The sequence below is a fragment of the Aspergillus ambiguus genome (assembly GCF_047715705.1).
Source record: "Aspergillus ambiguus strain CBS 117.58 unplaced genomic scaffold BDV59scaffold_5, whole genome shotgun sequence".
Taxonomy (NCBI): Eukaryota; Fungi; Ascomycota; class Eurotiomycetes; order Eurotiales; family Aspergillaceae; genus Aspergillus; species Aspergillus ambiguus.
Window position 1 is genome coordinate 993,265 of NW_027395518.1, and position 15,577 is coordinate 1,008,841.

At 51.0% G+C, this 15,577-nt stretch overlaps 6 protein-coding genes across 6 annotated transcripts; 4 read left to right on the forward strand and 2 right to left on the reverse strand.

Annotated features, from left to right (window-relative positions):
- Window positions 1-477: 477 nt before the first annotated feature.
- Window positions 478-5,217, forward strand: BDV59DRAFT_172648 (exportin CRM1). The gene is made up of 12 exons (XM_073688747.1): window positions 478-920; window positions 994-1,023; window positions 1,093-1,165; window positions 1,251-1,322; window positions 1,368-2,080; window positions 2,146-2,917; window positions 2,967-3,437; window positions 3,493-3,722; window positions 3,786-4,164; window positions 4,213-4,384; window positions 4,438-4,836; window positions 4,997-5,217. The coding sequence occupies exons 1-11, from the start codon at window positions 855-857 to the stop codon at window positions 4,676-4,678; spliced, it is 3,219 nt and encodes a 1,072-aa protein (XP_073551101.1). The 5' UTR covers window positions 478-854; the 3' UTR covers window positions 4,679-4,836; window positions 4,997-5,217.
- A 102-nt stretch (window positions 5,218-5,319) lies between these two features.
- Window positions 5,320-6,296, forward strand: BDV59DRAFT_133066 (uncharacterized protein). The gene is made up of 2 exons (XM_073687011.1): window positions 5,320-5,628; window positions 5,714-6,296. The coding sequence occupies exons 1-2, from the start codon at window positions 5,587-5,589 to the stop codon at window positions 6,185-6,187; spliced, it is 516 nt and encodes a 171-aa protein (XP_073551102.1). The 5' UTR covers window positions 5,320-5,586; the 3' UTR covers window positions 6,188-6,296.
- Window positions 6,296-8,839, reverse strand: BDV59DRAFT_133069 (shugoshin family protein). Its single transcript, XM_073687012.1, has 4 exons — window positions 8,611-8,839; window positions 8,105-8,540; window positions 7,536-8,050; window positions 6,296-7,483 (listed from the first exon to the last, which is right to left on the reverse strand). Exons 1-4 carry the CDS (start codon window positions 8,657-8,659, stop codon window positions 6,405-6,407), a joined length of 2,079 nt encoding a protein of 692 aa, XP_073551103.1. The 5' UTR covers window positions 8,660-8,839; the 3' UTR covers window positions 6,296-6,404.
- Window positions 8,840-8,946: 107 nt separating this feature from the next.
- BDV59DRAFT_172651 (DASH complex subunit DAD2) lies at window positions 8,947-10,201 on the forward strand. Its single transcript, XM_073688748.1, has one exon. It carries the CDS (start codon window positions 9,221-9,223, stop codon window positions 9,644-9,646), a length of 426 nt encoding a protein of 141 aa, XP_073551104.1. The 5' UTR covers window positions 8,947-9,220; the 3' UTR covers window positions 9,647-10,201.
- A 1,678-nt stretch (window positions 10,202-11,879) lies between these two features.
- BDV59DRAFT_133086 (uncharacterized protein) lies at window positions 11,880-12,519 on the forward strand. Its single transcript, XM_073687013.1, has one exon. The coding sequence runs from the start codon at window positions 12,071-12,073 to the stop codon at window positions 12,482-12,484; it is 414 nt and encodes a 137-aa protein (XP_073551105.1). The 5' UTR covers window positions 11,880-12,070; the 3' UTR covers window positions 12,485-12,519.
- A 571-nt stretch (window positions 12,520-13,090) lies between these two features.
- Window positions 13,091-15,564, reverse strand: BDV59DRAFT_210870 (cytochrome P450; the record flags this gene model as incomplete). Its single annotated transcript, XM_073695680.1, has 4 exons — window positions 14,477-15,564; window positions 13,652-14,409; window positions 13,466-13,584; window positions 13,091-13,395 (listed from the first exon to the last, which is right to left on the reverse strand). The coding sequence occupies exons 1-4, from the start codon at window positions 14,843-14,845 to the stop codon at window positions 13,091-13,093; spliced, it is 1,551 nt and encodes a 516-aa protein (XP_073551106.1). The 5' UTR covers window positions 14,846-15,564.
- Between the last annotated feature and the right edge of the window lie 13 nt (window positions 15,565-15,577).

Sequence of the window (15,577 nt, forward strand, 5' to 3'; positions counted from 1 at the left end):
TTTTTTCTTTTTCTTTTCTTTCTTTCTTTTTTTCTTTTGGATCTGGCTTAGGTAACCGTCCATCCTGTAAGTTAGTTAGTTAAATAACTACGGAGTAGTTATCTATTGCCTATTGTCTAGATGACTCGCTCATCCTGTATGCAATCTATGCCTACTTCGCTCCGTAATACTGGCGACAACCGTCAGAACTGCAGTGAGTTGCTTCTATCTCATCTATCGACGCAGTATACATTACAGTCACAACGCTAGGCATAATAAATCCACTCTGTTGCCACAGTCAACTAGCATAGCGATGGACACCTAACCAGATAAACCACTCTTCCGTAGTAGACCAAGACCAAGGCACTTGCTCTGACTTCACTATCACCTCCCATCCATGAGTCCATGGGAAACAAGGGCTTGGATGACTCAGCCGAGAGTCAGTTGTTACGTCGTTCCCGGCCCGACAGTCGAGGAACGCGCTCTTCTCCTCACCGCCAGTAATCGTTGCTTGGAGACCGCGCTGTGGCCATCCAATTTTTTTTTTTTTCCTTTTCTTTTTTCCTAAAGGGCTTGCACCACATAGGCAGTACCTACATCGCGATTTGCATCACCCTTAACCTCTTCGGGTGGGATTTGGTCGTCTGCCAAACCGCAATTAGGAGCTTCTCTCCGGCGAGCCCCTCCAACAACAGAGCCTCGACCCCACCGAACATTCTGAACACTCAACTCACCTTACCTCCGGCCCTATTTGTCGTCACCAACGCTCTCTCATTCCCCCCGCCCTCGCGACTCCTACCTCCAAAGACTGGGATTTCCCCCCTATCTCAAGGCTGAAGTCTTCAGAGGACGATATCACCAGCTTCTGGAGCGGAATGTCGGTTTCCATACAGGAGTTGGACAACACCGTCCGCGCCTTCTACGAAGGCAAAGGCGACCTGGTGAGCTATCGCAACCGACCCCGTGCTCCATCTTTATTACAGCCTCGATACTAATGCCTCGTGTCTCGTCTAGCAAAAACAAGCCCAGCAGACATTGACGGAAGTGAGTATCACCAACGACGTTCCACCGAATACAAGGACAGGAAACATCTGACCTCGCCTCTACGTGCAGTTTAAACAAAACCCCGATGCTTGGCTCATTGTAGGAGACATCCTCCAACAATCTTCATACCCGCAAACCAAATGTGAGATTGCCCTCCGACCGAGCCGTCGGGCTTTTTTCCCCCTCGCCTCTCCCTCCCCTTCGTCGGCCAAGACTAACCGGTTCAGACCTTGCCCTCCAAGTCCTCGACGATGTTATTATGACCCGGTGGAAGGTCCTACCAAGGGAACAATGCCTAGGTATGTTATCAGTCGGATACCCCTTGGCCTCTCTAACCTGATCAGGGATCCGGAATTTCATCGTCAATTTCATCATCGAGAACTCCAACTCCGAAGAGAAGCTCCGAAGCGAACGCGCCTTTCTGAACAAATTGAACCTGGTTCTCGTGTCCATCTTGAAGCAGGAATGGCCACACAACTGGCCCACCTTCATCAATGAGATCATCTCGTCGTGCCATACCAGCCTCTCCATCTGCGAAAATAACATGGCGATCCTTCGGCTGCTTTCCGAGGAGGTGTTCGATTTTTCACAAGACCAAATGACATCCGTCAAGGCGAGGAACCTGAAGACCTCTATGACCCAGGAGTTTTCGTCGATCTTCCAGCTGTGCTCCGAGGTGCTGAACACGGCAAACCAGCCCAGTCTGATCAAAGCCACCCTCGAGACCCTTCTGCGCTTTTTGAACTGGATCCCATTGGGTTATATTTTCGAGACTCCGATCATCAATACCCTCATGACGCGGTTCCTCGATGTCCCCGAATTTCGCAATGTGACGTTGAAATGCCTCACGGAGATCGGCGGTCTACAGATCGGATCTCCATATAACTACGACGAGAGGCTCGTCCACATGTTCACGGAGACATTGACCGCCGTCTCGAAAATCATCCCACTCTCCATGGACTTGAAGCAGACGTATGCCAAAAGCAACTCCAGAGACCAGGAGTTCGTTCTCAATCTCGCCCTGTTCCTCTGCAGCTTTTTCAGTGCGCATCTCGACGTAGGTTTCCATCCTCCACCCCAGACTTGAAGTAAATCATTGGCGCTAAGATCCATTCATTTTAGCTGGTTGAGAAATTACCTAACCGGGACTACCTCACCCATGCTCACTTCTACCTCATTCGCATCAGCCAGATTGACGACAGAGAAGTGTTCAAGATCTGCTTGGAATACTGGACAAGACTTGTGCAAGAACTTTACGAAGAAATGCAACAGCTTCCGATCACCGATATCAATCCGCTGGTGAGTATGGGCGTCAGTGGTCTTTCGAATGGCGGTGCGCCGCACCCGAGCACCCTTGCGAACTACCCCCTTCGAAAGCACAAGTATGAAGAAGTGCTGTCCAGCCTGCGCACAGTCATGATCGAGAAGATGGTGCGCCCCGAGGAAGTTTTGATCGTGGAGAACGATGAGGGCGAAATTGTCCGGGAGTTCGTCAAGGAGAGCGACACGATTCAACTCTACAAAACGATTAGAGAATGCCTGGTCTACCTCACACACCTTGATGTCGTCGACACGGAGAACATCATGATCGAGAAGCTCGCGAAACAGGTTGACGGGACCGAGTGGTCATGGGCCAATTGTAACACGCTCTGTTGGGCCATTGGGTCAATCTCGGGCGCCATGAACGAGGAGACGGAGAAGCGCTTCCTTGTCACCGTCATTAAGGATCTCCTTGGTCTCACAGAGATGAAGCGTGGAAAGGACAACAAAGCTGTGGTCGCCAGTAACATCATGTACATCGTGGGACAATACCCTCGCTTCTTGAAGGCTCACTGGAAGTTCCTTAAGACCGTCGTCAACAAGTTGTTTGAGTTTATGCATGAGACGCATGAAGGTCAGTTGTTCACCATTTTCATACCATCTTATGTCTAACCCCCTACCAGGTGTCCAAGACATGGCGTGCGACACCTTCATAAAGATCGCCAATAAATGCAGACGCCATTTCGTGGCCTTACAGCCGGGTGAGAACGAGCCGTTCATTGAGGAAATCGTGCGGAACATGAGGAAGATCACTTGCGACCTCTCGCCACAGCAAGTGCATACTTTCTACGAAGCATGCGGTTATATGATTTCTGCGCAAGGCCAAAAGGGCCTCCAGGACCGACTGATCGAAAACCTCATGTCCCTTCCTAATTCTGCCTGGGATGCCATCATCGCCCAGGCCAACCAAGACCCTTCTATACTTCAGGACGGCGAGACAATCAAGATCATTGGGAATATCATGAAGACTAATGTCTCCGCGTGTTCATCAATCGGCACTTATTTCTACTCTCAACTGGGTCGTATTTACCACGACATGTTGAACATGTTCCGGGCATCGAGCCAACTCATCAGTGATGCTGTCGTACATGACGGTAACGCTCCCTGTCTCTGATGCTCTACTTCAACGACTAACTTTGAAAATTCTAGGGGAAATCGCTACCAAGACGCCCAAGGTCCGAGGCTTGAGGACGATCAAAAAAGAAATCCTCAAGCTCATTGATACTTATGTACAGAAGGCCGATGATTTGGAGATGGTCAATGCCAACATGGTGCCCCCACTCCTCGAGGCCGTACTGTTGGATTATACCCGCAATGTTCCCGATGCTCGTGAAGCCGAAGTCCTCAACGTCATGACCACGATTATTCACAAGTTGCATGTACGTTATGAGCCCATCCAAATCCGTTCTTGGACGTTAGAAGCTGACTATGCTGCCATTCAGAACTTGATGGAGGACAAGGTTCCGTTGATTATGGAGAGCGTTTTCGAGTGCACGCTGGAGATGATCAACAAAGACTTCCACGAGTACCCGGAGCACCGTGTCCAGTTCTTCAAGCTCCTACAAGCAATCAATTTGTATTGCTTCCCTGCATTGCTTAAACTGGATGCTACGCAATTCAAGTTTGTCATCGATTCCTGCATGTGGGCTAGCAAGCATGACAACCGCGAAGTGGAAAACACCGGCCTTACCATGTGTCTTGAACTTATGAACAACATGGCTGAAGCAGATGCACAAACCTCGAGCATTTTCTTCCGCCAATTCTATATCCCGATCCTTCAAGACGTGTTCTTCGTCGTGACCGACAGTGATCACAAAGCTGGTAAGTCTCGTGCGGTGATGCCCTAGGATGTTACTAAGTAGAGTGCAGGTTTCAAATCCCAGGCGATGCTCTTGTCGCGTATGTTCTACTTCATTGAATCCGGCAAGGTGCAGGATCCCATCTACGGGCCGGATCAGGCTCCAATGGGCACGTCGAACAAAGAGTTCCTGCAGGAATACGTTGCGAACCTCTTGCAGAACGCCTTCAAAAATCTTCAGGAGTACGTCCTTTGTAACCTTCCAGTCGACTTTCCCCTTGCTAACTCTACAGCAGGATTCAAATCAAGCAGTTTGTTCTCGGCCTGTTTGCCTTCAATGATGATTTCAATAAGTTCAAGACCCACTTGCGAGATTTCTTGATTTCGCTGAAGGAGTTTGCGGGCGACAACGCCGAGCTGTATGCGGAAGAGCGAGAACAGGCTTTGCGGGACGCAAAAGCGGCTGAGCGAGACCGCGCCATGAAAGTTGGGGGTCTCCTGAAGCCATCTGAAATGGATCAAGAGGACGAACTATGACTAGACAAGGAACTGCGTGCCGAAGTTTCCCACACTTCATGCGTCCTTATGGACCAGCCAAGACGATCCGGTACCTCTCCAGAGGCGGAGCATCTGGATGGTTGGTCTTTCTATGGGCTGTGAAACCCGGAGCTCAATTCTGTTGCTAAGACGAGAATGTATGTTTCACCTCTAGCGATTTCTTTTGTTCTTAACCTCCTTTAGCTTATATGGAGCAATTTTGGGGCCTCGTACATCCCTAGGGACCATTAGGCGCCTATTAATCCCTCCCTTGGAAACCATAGGACTATGGCTGATTCCTGGCGTGTTTGGTTGCAGATATTTCTTTTCTCCCTTTGACTTGACTTAGCTTGATATTTGACACCTGTTGTCTTAACACCCCTGAGGAATGGATAGCTATGTACAGGTAGAATTTTGCTAAGTGGGACACTTGTAAATCTAAGCAAGGGAGTTTTCTGATGTAACAGCTTCGCGTAATACTATGTGATGCCTACGGAGGAGTCGCCTTTGCTCTTCTGTACTCTGTAGGAGGCTCTATTACGTCACAGGATGCTGTCTAGGTAACTAGTTAGTTACTGAGGGGCTTGCACAGCTAACCTGTGATGAAGGCGGTGAGGCGCCAACCAACGTTCTTGCCATCCCGATTTAACATTGCCTGCTTAATATCCAGTTGCTACGTCCGTCGCTGCACCTCATTCTCATCTGCTATTCCACTCCATACTTGAGCTTGAAAGATATGTCCCAAACACGACACCAACAATCAGGCGGCGGAACAGGCTCTAGGGTCGAGTCGCTGTCTCCAGAACGTGCCGGGATCTCGGGCACATTGAGGTTGAGAGCGGAAGATGCGCCCCCCGTGACGAATAACGGGGATTCCGGCTCGAACAGACGCATACGATGGAGCGACGATGTCGTCGACAACGAAGGCATGGGAAAAAAGAGCTCGAAAGGTAGTTGCGAAGAGCCCCGCTGCAACAAACTATTCTTGCGACATTAGAGAAACCGACTGACTGACCGTCGCGATTGCGCTTATAGTGTGCTGTATATACCACAAACCTCGACCGGTTGGCGAAAGCAGTTCCGAATCAGAGTCTTCAGACTCCAGTTCATCCGATTCGGATAGCGACAGCGAGGCAGGAGACCAGAGTCACCCCGGTGGAACCCGCTCCCAGAAACACTCGTCCGCGCAGCCTACTTCTAGGGGACGCTCGACTTGCTCTCACGATCACCGCAAGGGGAAGGGGAAGCCACGAAAACCAAGCCCAAATGCTTATGAGAAAATGCCGAAACCGAGCAAGGGCCGTTAAGCCACATATTGTTAACCGGAATGCTTACTTCAACGCCTCATATTCCGAGATTGGGCTATCTAGATCCTGTACGCTGGATTCTAAACACGACGGGGTCCTGTTTTCAAAGGATGCCGTCGAAATCTTGAACCTAACGCCCTCTGGGCTTCCTAGGACAAATGGAAACCCCGGAGGTACAGCCGCTTTCTGTTGGGAGGCCTAGGTCAGTTGGTAGCTTATGGCTATCTCTAGTATGCGGGACATGCCAAGGCTAGGTATTATTCGATTGGAATGGCTCTGGTATAATCTGGGGGAGTTGCATACAAGTGCCTGGAATAATGCGAGGGGTATCTATCAAACAAACAATTCGAAGGATTCATTCGAATCCACACAATGGCATGTCCCTGTTCAGGAGTCTTCCAAAAGTGTTCATATGCATCTCAAAGCATCATGCTTCTCCTCCTTGATGCAGCCCTTTGCCCTCGTCTAACTTTCGTCGAATCTTTTCCCAGAGGATCCATCGGTTCTGTATCAAGGTCTGCTTCTGAACCCAGGGCTTTTCCTTTTTGAATAGAGTCGTTGTTTAGAGTCGACGCCATTGAGCTAGTCGAATTCAATACATATTGCAAGTCAATACCCGAAGTTCCAGTAGTTTGACTAGACGCCTTTGGGTTAGAGGAATGGCGACGCGATTGCCTGTTGAGCCCTGGTGTTGCTTTCAGCATATTCCTGGTAGACGACTTTGGTTTGTCGAGTACGATGGACTCTTTCTCCTGCCACGGGCCTTCGATAGACGTAGCGATATGGTCGACTGGTTCCTTCTGATGTTTGCGATCTATGGATATCGAGAGGGGAAGGGCATCGATTGTTTCCTCAGTGGGGGCCTGACTGGCCCGGCCATCGCGCTTTTCCGGTGAAGTCTTGCGTTTCCTCAGGGAGACCGTAGCCATTTGGTGTTCGGCAGAGCTGCCCGAAACCTCAAAACTCGGGGACTCGGGTCTCTCGTGAGCAGTACCGGGCTCCTGCGCCTCTTTCTCCTCGTTGCCGCCGCTCTCATCGGCGACTACACTTTTTCGCGGAGGCTGAGAGCCGGACGCCCGCCTCACTTGGCCATCACCAACAGCAGCAATGAATTCGCTCGTAGGTCGTCGCATTTTGGCCCTTAAATTAGGCTCCGCATAGCTAACAATGGCTCTTTGGCGTCTTGAGGGTCGGGCAAGAGTTTCGAGCTGATTTGAAGACGATACGTCGTTGGAATGGATCAAATCCTGTGACGCTTGAAAGCTAGGAATTGATACTGCGGCCACAGTCTCAGCCTTAGTGGCGTCAGGATCGTCATGGTCTGAGTCCAGATTCAGAGTCTTGTGTTGGGTGATGGGCGTCCCTTTTGCTTTATCTGCCTGAAAAGTGTAGTTCTCATCACTATGAGAATCCACGCTCACTGGAGACTTTTTGCTGCGAGAAGCTCCTTTCCGGGGTCTGCCTGGACCTGCGGAAACCATGCGTGAATTTGTACTTTCTGGCCAAAAATTAGCATCCCGGACTTGAATCAAGATTGCTCCGTTACGTACTTGGCCCTAGGGCTTTGCGTTTAGGAGGGGCACTGGTCCCCCGTTTTTCATGCGGGCTTGTCCCCCGCTTAATTGGAGTTTCTTCCCCAGCGGAAAGGTGAAGCTCCTCACACGCAGCTTCCGGCGACTGGTTCGGACGGCTGAATTGGAAATCATCGTCTGATGTTGCGATAGGCTCGAATTCGTCATCATCTTCGGAGGAGAATTTGCGTTTGGCACCAGACTTTAGAGAGTACCTGTTTTCCGTCTTCGGCGTAATCGACTCGTGATCGGTTCCGGAAATAGAGCCAAATAACGATGCACTTTGTCTCTTCTTTTTCCTAGTCTCGAGCATCGTTGGAAGGGGTTGTTCATCGATATCAGACGCATCACCGTTGGGCAATGCGTCAAGAAGGTCATCCTGTATTTTGGACTGTGTGTTGTCCTCTTCCGGAGACAGTTCAGTGGTGATCTGAGCCCCAGACTCAAATGAACCGGAGGCAGACTCGTTTACCAAATCTCGCAGCTCACTCGACCTATACCAATTAGCGGACCCTCTTAACGCGCTATATACAGACGGTCAGACTTACTCTAAGGTTTTTCTGGGGTAATATTTATCTTCAAGTATAACCGGCAGTCGTCCGTCGTCTTCCGTGTCTTGGTTGGACTCCGGTTGAGGCTTCAGTGCGGGGCTGTGGTGGTCGGAGAGGTTCCGGTCTGCATTTCCGTCGTCCTGGCTGATGGTCTTGTTGAAATTGCGCGGTAGTGCCCCTAAGCCTGACACGATATTGTTGAGTTCAGCCAACTTGCTGTCTAGCTTTGCCTTGATGTCGTAGACTCCATCGCTAAGCAGTTTCGCGGCTTCAAACCTCTCCAATTCATTACCGAGAGTTATGACTTGTTCCCTGAGTGAAACATTTTCGGCCAAAAGGTGGGATACTTCGGATTCAAGGCTTCGGATGCGGAGAGATTGGATCGAGTTCACTCGAGCGATTTCACGATTTTGCCTCACGAAACGCCGTTTGACTGTTCGGTTAGATATGTCCATTCATATGGTGAGATATAAATGGGAGACTGGAGGAATCATAGAACTCACGGGATTCTAAAGATTCAATGGGGGCTGCTGATTCATTCAGGCGAGCCATCCTTTTTGGGGGGGCTGATGAAGCAGACTTCTGCTGCTAGTGATATATTTATTGCAGTTCACAGAGAGAAGAAAGCAAATGTCCGATGATGTGTCCAGAAAAAAGAATTACCTTTCCAACCTTGAAGGTCAGGTGGTGTTGCGGTTTCACGGAGAATATGGAGAAGAGTGTAAACAGAATGTTCTCCGCCATGTTGACGTTTGCCCAATTTAGGTTAGGTGGGAAAACGGGTAGCTCTTTACTTTTCAGGAAAGCGGTGGCACGCGTCAGGATGACATTGCGGGAGAATCATTGTTGATCTACTGCATCGTTCCCACTTCAACACACCAAATACCCTCGAACGCTGATGCATTGATTCGCGATCTTTAATTTGATGTCGAATTTACACAGTATCTGCCTGTCACTATTCGCTCTCGGTCCTTAGGTCTGGATAGAATAGCACCAGTTCTCGACCGACTTCAGACCCCGCTCTTCCACCCTACCCAGCACCGCTTCGCACATAACAGCGCTCTCTTTCGACGAAAGACGATAAGACGCTACCGAGTCCCGACAATACCCACCATGTCCTATAACTCGCGACCTACGTCGATGTTTGGGCCGGCCTCGTCCTCATCCTCGGGCCTTCGGCAAACGAGCAATCTCTCTGGAATCCCACCGCAGCAATCGTCCGCTTTGGCGGCTCGAATTGCGGCCAAAAAAGCCGAGTTGGACAATTTGAAACAGCTCCGCGACATGAGTGCTACCCTGGCGACACAGATGCAAGCGTTGGAAGCCAAGGTCGGAACACTGAAAGATGGCACTGAAGCTGTTGCATGTGTCCTTGCCAACTGGGACAATGTTCTACGTGCAATAAGTATGGCCTCTACGAAAGCGGCAGGTCTCAAGGAACCAGAAGACCATATGGGTGGGCAACCTAACGAGCCTCTTATGCCCGCCACTCTCGTTCGAATCCCTGCCGAGGAGCAAAAGCACACAGACGATTCATGATTCTGGCCGTTGTTCCCGTCCGCTCTGACAGTCTATTCTTTTTGTAAAGACTAGGCTAATCCATAGAGATCCTTCTGACAGTCAAGGGACTGCAGCATTGCTTTTGGAAGGATCTGAATTTCCGTATCAATTTTGATATGACCCTCGGAAAAAATCCCGTCTGCTGCAGGCTTTGATTCGGGAACTCCAGTCGTGCGACTTGGCAAGATAGCATTCGTGCTAACCAAGCTTGGGCGAAAATGCGGCTGGGTGAGGAGTGAGTGCTTTGATGTCTGAGCTGAGGCACAGCATCGGCTTTACTAAAGGAATTATGCCTTTTGATTGGCGAGCAGGTCACTCAATGTACTTAGATTTTGAGCGCGGGTGTTGGAGCATCTCCTGGTTAGAGGTATATAAGTTCAAATTCTTATCATTAGGGTTATCTTGGACGTCATGCCTGGGGCGCGTGACGAGTTCAAACAGTCCATTCCATTCTGTTGACACAGCACGGCATATTCCAGTGTACAGGGGTAGAAATGCTAGAGTACTCAGCATGTTATTGAAGCCACATCCGGGCAGGAGATCTCTTTAGCCTATTCTTTTACTTTTTCTAAAGATTCTCCCATGTTCTACGCAATTAGGAATGTAGGAACTGACATATTTGTGGACATATTGCTCTAATACCCCGAGCTTTGCATGCTAGAATAATGGGAGGTAAACGCGGCTGTTACTTCATCACCAGCGAACTAACCCTCAGCTTCTCATGGATTCGACAGTCCATCCGATGGTGATAATTATTCGTGGGCTTACAGGCCTGCAGCTTCTATCTCTGGGGAGTTCTTATCTCCTTCCCCCATAACGGTTATGGGCCTTGTGACCCCAGATGGCCCGCGCGTTCGTTTAGTTACGGATATCGGTCTTGATATCCTCCTAATTTCTTTGGCCACGCGCTCGAACCACGATAATGCCTCAGAATCATCTGCCGGGTAGACTAGCGTCGGCCTTCCCCACAGAGACACTGTGGTTGGACCAGGGAGAAGATTTTGTTTGGTGCCTGCTGCAGGAGGGAGGGAGCTATGGGTTTCTGCGTCGATGCACTCTATTAAGGATTACCCTTTCGGGACAGATGCAGCAGCATATTTCATTCTTGTCGCTCTGACAGCAAACCTAGTCCGTAGGTACCCTGGGGATTCTGATATGGATGGTGTCGAGGAATGCGCAGATCCGAGCCGACAGCTGGATATCATATCGATTTTGCGACTATTGAGCGATGTTGGTCTGTTCCTCCATAGTCCAAAGTCAATTGTCAGACGAATGTGAATGCAGCCGTCCGGTATGGAGGTGGGAGACTGCCACATTCTCCCCAACCTCAGCCCACTTGCAGATGATTCGGATCAGGGGTTGGTTCCCGCCATGCAGCATTTTTGGGTAAGGGGCCGCGGGACGCGCATCACCCGTCATGATTCCCCACAATCCTGGACTTGGACATCCTGGTATGATGGTCTCCATGGCCTTCATACCGAAATGGGGATCATGATCGGACAGATAGGGAAGGAGTACTGGGCGTGGCTATCCGGCCTGATCTCACGACTCCCTAGGTCTGTCCCAGGCATACCAAGGAGAGACAACGTGAAAAGGAAAAAACAAAAGCATTAGCGCCCTTCTCGCCACCTGCAGATAGACTGACCACCTGGGACGAGACATCAGCCGTCCTGAATGGCCCAAACTCCCTGTCGGAGGGTCAGACCTCCCAAGCCCAGTGGGGTAATGATGTGTGGTTAGACCAGGTGGTTCCATTCGCATGCTCCTCTAGTCTCTGTCCTCGTTCTCCACTCCAACCTCACATCGTAAGGCACCGACCGGCAATAGTGGGTGGATGGAGACGGAATGACATGGAACAAGCTCACGCCTGATACTTCGGACCTGGACGGAGAAGATTTTCTCTCGTGGTACGCCAGGATGGTTTGGGGATGGTGTGATATGCACGTTGCCAAAAAATCCCTCTCTCTGGGCCACTAATAATAGGTAGAAATATCACGCAGTGACTGCATGATCTTCTTCATGGCCTTTTTCCCCTGCCAGCCGTATATATTCTCCCTCTGCCCTTTTCACCCTCTCCCGTCAGAACGTCCTTCGCTCGGCATAGAATGCAACTCGTCTTTCCTTTGAATCCCTATTGACTCCCCCGTCGCTCGTGCTCTGTCGTGGGAAGCTGAGTCTGCGAGCTTCGGGCAAAGATGAGCCTGAAGGGGTTTGCTACCAAGGTGGTCTGATTCAACATCTCAATCGAACTACCTGTTCACCCCGCTTCGACCGATTCTCTCTGTTCATTTTGCACATATCTGTCGAACGTCCCATCATTCCCTGACATCGCTTGTAACCGCGCCTCTATCCACCTCCGTACAGTCAGCCACTCCGCCTTCTTCAACAAGACCACCTCCCAACATGGCGACAGATTGGTCCCTGGACTTTTGTCTGGTCTGTGACCGACAAACCCTGGGAGCTCCCTACTGCTCCCAATCCTGCCGCCTGGCCGAGCTGGACCTCAGCTCTGAAGCCTCCCTCTCTGCGAGCAGAAATGCCTATGCAGAACCCAAGCACACATTGCGGCCCCGTCCGCAATCCGCCGTCGATCATACCACGAGGAACCCCGACAGACTGTCGATATCCAGCAGCGCTCCCTACGGTCCACGAGACCCGGCTCGACTGTTATCGCCGTCGTCGTCGCAAACGTCGCTTTCGTCCATGAAGAGCCACACGTCGCAGGCGTCGACTTTGGACCAGTTTCAGAACGAACTGCGGGACTACGCCAATTGTTTTGACCCGGTCCGCGATTTGAAGAGACGGTTGACCTCGTAAGCCGTCGCTGCACGAACCCCCTTCACGACTTGCATCCGACTCAACGCCATATACGCTATGTCCTTTCCATCAGCTATGGCCTGCCTCCATCCGCAGTGACATATTGTCATCGCCATACGCCATTCTTGTCTCTGAAATATAAATTCCTTTGCCTATTTTGTTTCCTTGTTGGACTACGATGTGAACCCCGACGCCATAGGAGCGGTTGGGGCCTCGAATGAGGTCAACGGCGATTTCCCTGAGAATGCCAAACGCCTTTGAATGCGACTTATTTGTGAACGGTTGAATTGGATACAGGCGTTTTGTGACGGTTCTAGCATATCTCGAATATATCGAGCAAGACTTTGTAGGATAATGAACTCCGGCGGAATTGTTTGTATACTTGGCGCATTCTACGAAGATAGTCCCTCGCCTAGAATGGGAAGATCCCCACTTTACATTCCTCATACCCTGTCCCTATAATAAAATAATTGCAGTGTTATTTGACTAGACCAAACGTGACCAAGCTCGACGGTTGTAGCTTTTCCTCTAAACAAATTGATATACATCAAGGTCATATGCACATATTCAAGGACATCATTCTCCCTCCACCCCAGGAAGGTCACCTCATGCCAGTGTCTGTGTTAGGGCCTTCTCGCTCCGAGGGACAAACCGAACCTTGTACTTCTGCGGGATGGCCACCAGACTGGTGGGGTCGGAGTTGCCCAAGACCGGATGCCAGTTGATATCCTCGTCGGATTCGATACGGAAGCTATTCAGCGTGCGCATGAAGACCAGATACAGCTCACGGTTGGCGAGGAGCGAGCCAGCACACATGCGATAGCCCATTCCGTACGTGAACATGGGGGCGTCGGGCTGCTCGAGCCATCGCTCAGGCCGGAATTCTTCAGGGTCGTGCCAGACTTCGGGGTCTGCAGAGAAAGATACCACGTCAGCTTGGGCTTCTCCGGAGGAGTGGAGAGGGAGTGGGGAAACACGTACCCATGTTGCAGGCCCAGGCGTTCAGGAAGAACACGGTGCCCTTCGGGATCACGTTGCCGTTGTAGGTAATATCTCTGATGGAGGTGCGAGGGAGAGCCAGACGGAGGACGGTAAAGAATCTGAGGACGCGTGTTGGTTACTCTGGAGCTGTTTCCCCCCGACAGAAGGCAATCAATCATGACTTACCGGAGGCATTCACGCACCAGGGCGGCGACATAGGCGCACTTCTGGTCATCGTTGGCGTCGCACATCGGCTCATCCTTGCCGTAGAACTCGCCAATCGCTTTGAACGCCTTCTCCTGGATGTCCGGGCGTTTGGCGAGAAGCCCAATGCTCCACGCAACGAGGGTGGTGACGGTGTCGAGACCGCCCGACAGCATGGTCAGACTGATGGAAGTGAGTTCTTCAGAGTTGAGCTTGGCCTCCTTGTCGAGAATGACGTTGGCCTGGATACAGGGTTTGTGGATTCCCTTCTCCATGCGGTCATCCAGGTCACGGTTCAACCCTCCGAGGTACTTATCGCGGCGATTCCGCATCTCCTTGGCCTTCTGCGAGTTGGAGTTAAAGGGGTTCAGTCGCAGCAGGGGCACGTAGTCCTGGAGGTTTCCGGTGGTGCTGCGGAACTTGCTAATCTCCTCCTCGACATGAGTGATCTCGTCAAACAGTTCCTCCTCCTGGGAGGCGACCCGGACGCCCCAGTTCAGGGTCAGGGCCAGACTCAAACTGAGACGCTGGATCATGGCCATGGGATCAACAGGGGTCTTTCCTCCATTGCCGTACTTGAGGAGCTCTGCCACGAAAGCCTTCGATTCCACATCCAAGTGCGTCACATATGAATCGACGGAGGGGCGGTTCAGGGCTGATGCGGCACCCTTTCTGCGTCTCTTCAACGAGTCGCTATATGGCGAGGTTCCGATGGTGGTCCCGGCCGTGTTGGAGACGATCTTCATCGCGGAGCGAAGTCAGACATGGAACGAAATGTTGGAACGAGCGCACAGGTTGCGGACGTACCTTGTGGAAAGTATAGAACTCAGGACGCGAGCTGAGGGCCTGCGCATTCTGACCGAAAAGCACCTTGGCCGCAGCAGCGGAGTTCACGACAAGCACAGGGATGTTTCCTAGCTGGATCTGATATACAGGGCCGTAGGTCTTGGACCAAATACGATACTGCTCGGAGGCATTCTTGCGGATCTGAGCCAGGTTTCCGATGAGGGGCAAGCCACGGGGACCCTTGAATCCCGGGACACGAGCAGACGCCCGGATAAATTCATTGATGATGACATAGATGATCGGGACCAGGAGCGAGGCGACAGCTAGAGAGTGCAGTGGGTAGTCAACCGCGCTCCGTTGCAGGGAGGAGAGGGCTGCCGCGATGGCCATGGCGGGTGCTTCGTTTGGGAGTTTGGTTATCTAGGAGACGCTTCTGCTGTAAACTGGAACAAAAGCCAATATTTACGGTCTACAGGGGATTTCCGGTTAATATAGCGTCCAGAACATCTCAAGAGCACCTCGTCCCGTGCCAGACTCTCGCAAACCCTCCGTCCCTGACAATGAGCAGAGGAACTTTTCCGTTCCAGTAGGCACTCGGATGGGAGACCGAGAGAGCCAGCTTTACCCCACATTTCTCCAGACATAGAATGACCGGGGTCAGCCAGGCGGAGGTGAGGAATATGCGTTCTATCATTCGCTCGGAAGGAGATGTTCTTCCTGCCAACCAACCGAGTAGTTTCCGCACTCGGAACTATTCCGCCCTGTGAGGTTTTGGAGGTTGGAGGTACGTCAGGAAGACATCTAATTCCACACATGCTGGCTGGCTGATAGCACGTCGCTGGAGGTGGTTGTAGTTGTGGCTGCTGCGTAGTTCAACAGCGGTGGTAGTATTTGTGGTGAATGAAATGTTGAGATTATGGGCTGACTTAAGTTAGTCGATTATTCTTGACTCTCCTATAAGAGATGTGTAAAGATGTTCCTGGGGAATACGTGACATTCATGCTTGACAGCCGCAGAAGTGCGCAGGTGATGATGAACTAAGTTGTCGATTCGGAATATGCTGTATGGTATGCATAAATCAAAAGTGAGGCAATTATTTCGAGCTTACATAATATACCCTGC

Coding starts and splice junctions, on each gene's coding strand:
- BDV59DRAFT_172651 (XM_073688748.1), top strand. CDS start 9,221: ATGTCCTATAACTCGCGACCTACGTCGATGTTTGGGCCGGCCTCGTCC.
- BDV59DRAFT_133066 (XM_073687011.1), top strand. CDS start 5,587: ATGTCGTCGACAACGAAGGCATGGGAAAAAAGAGCTCGAAAG. Junction 5,629..5,713: donor GGGAAAAAAGAGCTCGAAAG/GTAGTTGCGAAG, acceptor TTGCGCTTATAG/TGTGCTGTATATACCACAAA.
- BDV59DRAFT_172648 (XM_073688747.1), top strand. CDS start 855: ATGTCGGTTTCCATACAGGAGTTGGACAACACCGTCCGCGCCTTCTAC. Junction 1,024..1,092: donor CCCAGCAGACATTGACGGAA/GTGAGTATCACC, acceptor CTCTACGTGCAG/TTTAAACAAAACCCCGATGC. Junction 3,723..3,785: donor CGATTATTCACAAGTTGCAT/GTACGTTATGAG, acceptor GCTGCCATTCAG/AACTTGATGGAGGACAAGGT.
- BDV59DRAFT_133069 (XM_073687012.1), bottom strand. CDS start 8,659: ATGGCTCGCCTGAATGAATCAGCAGCCCCCATTGAATCTTTAGAATCC. Junction 8,051..8,104: donor TACCCCAGAAAAACCTTAGA/GTAAGTCTGACC, acceptor TAATTGGTATAG/GTCGAGTGAGCTGCGAGATT. Junction 7,484..7,535: donor ACGCAAAGCCCTAGGGCCAA/GTACGTAACGGA, acceptor ATTTTTGGCCAG/AAAGTACAAATTCACGCATG.
- BDV59DRAFT_133086 (XM_073687013.1), top strand. CDS start 12,071: ATGGCGACAGATTGGTCCCTGGACTTTTGTCTGGTCTGTGACCGACAA.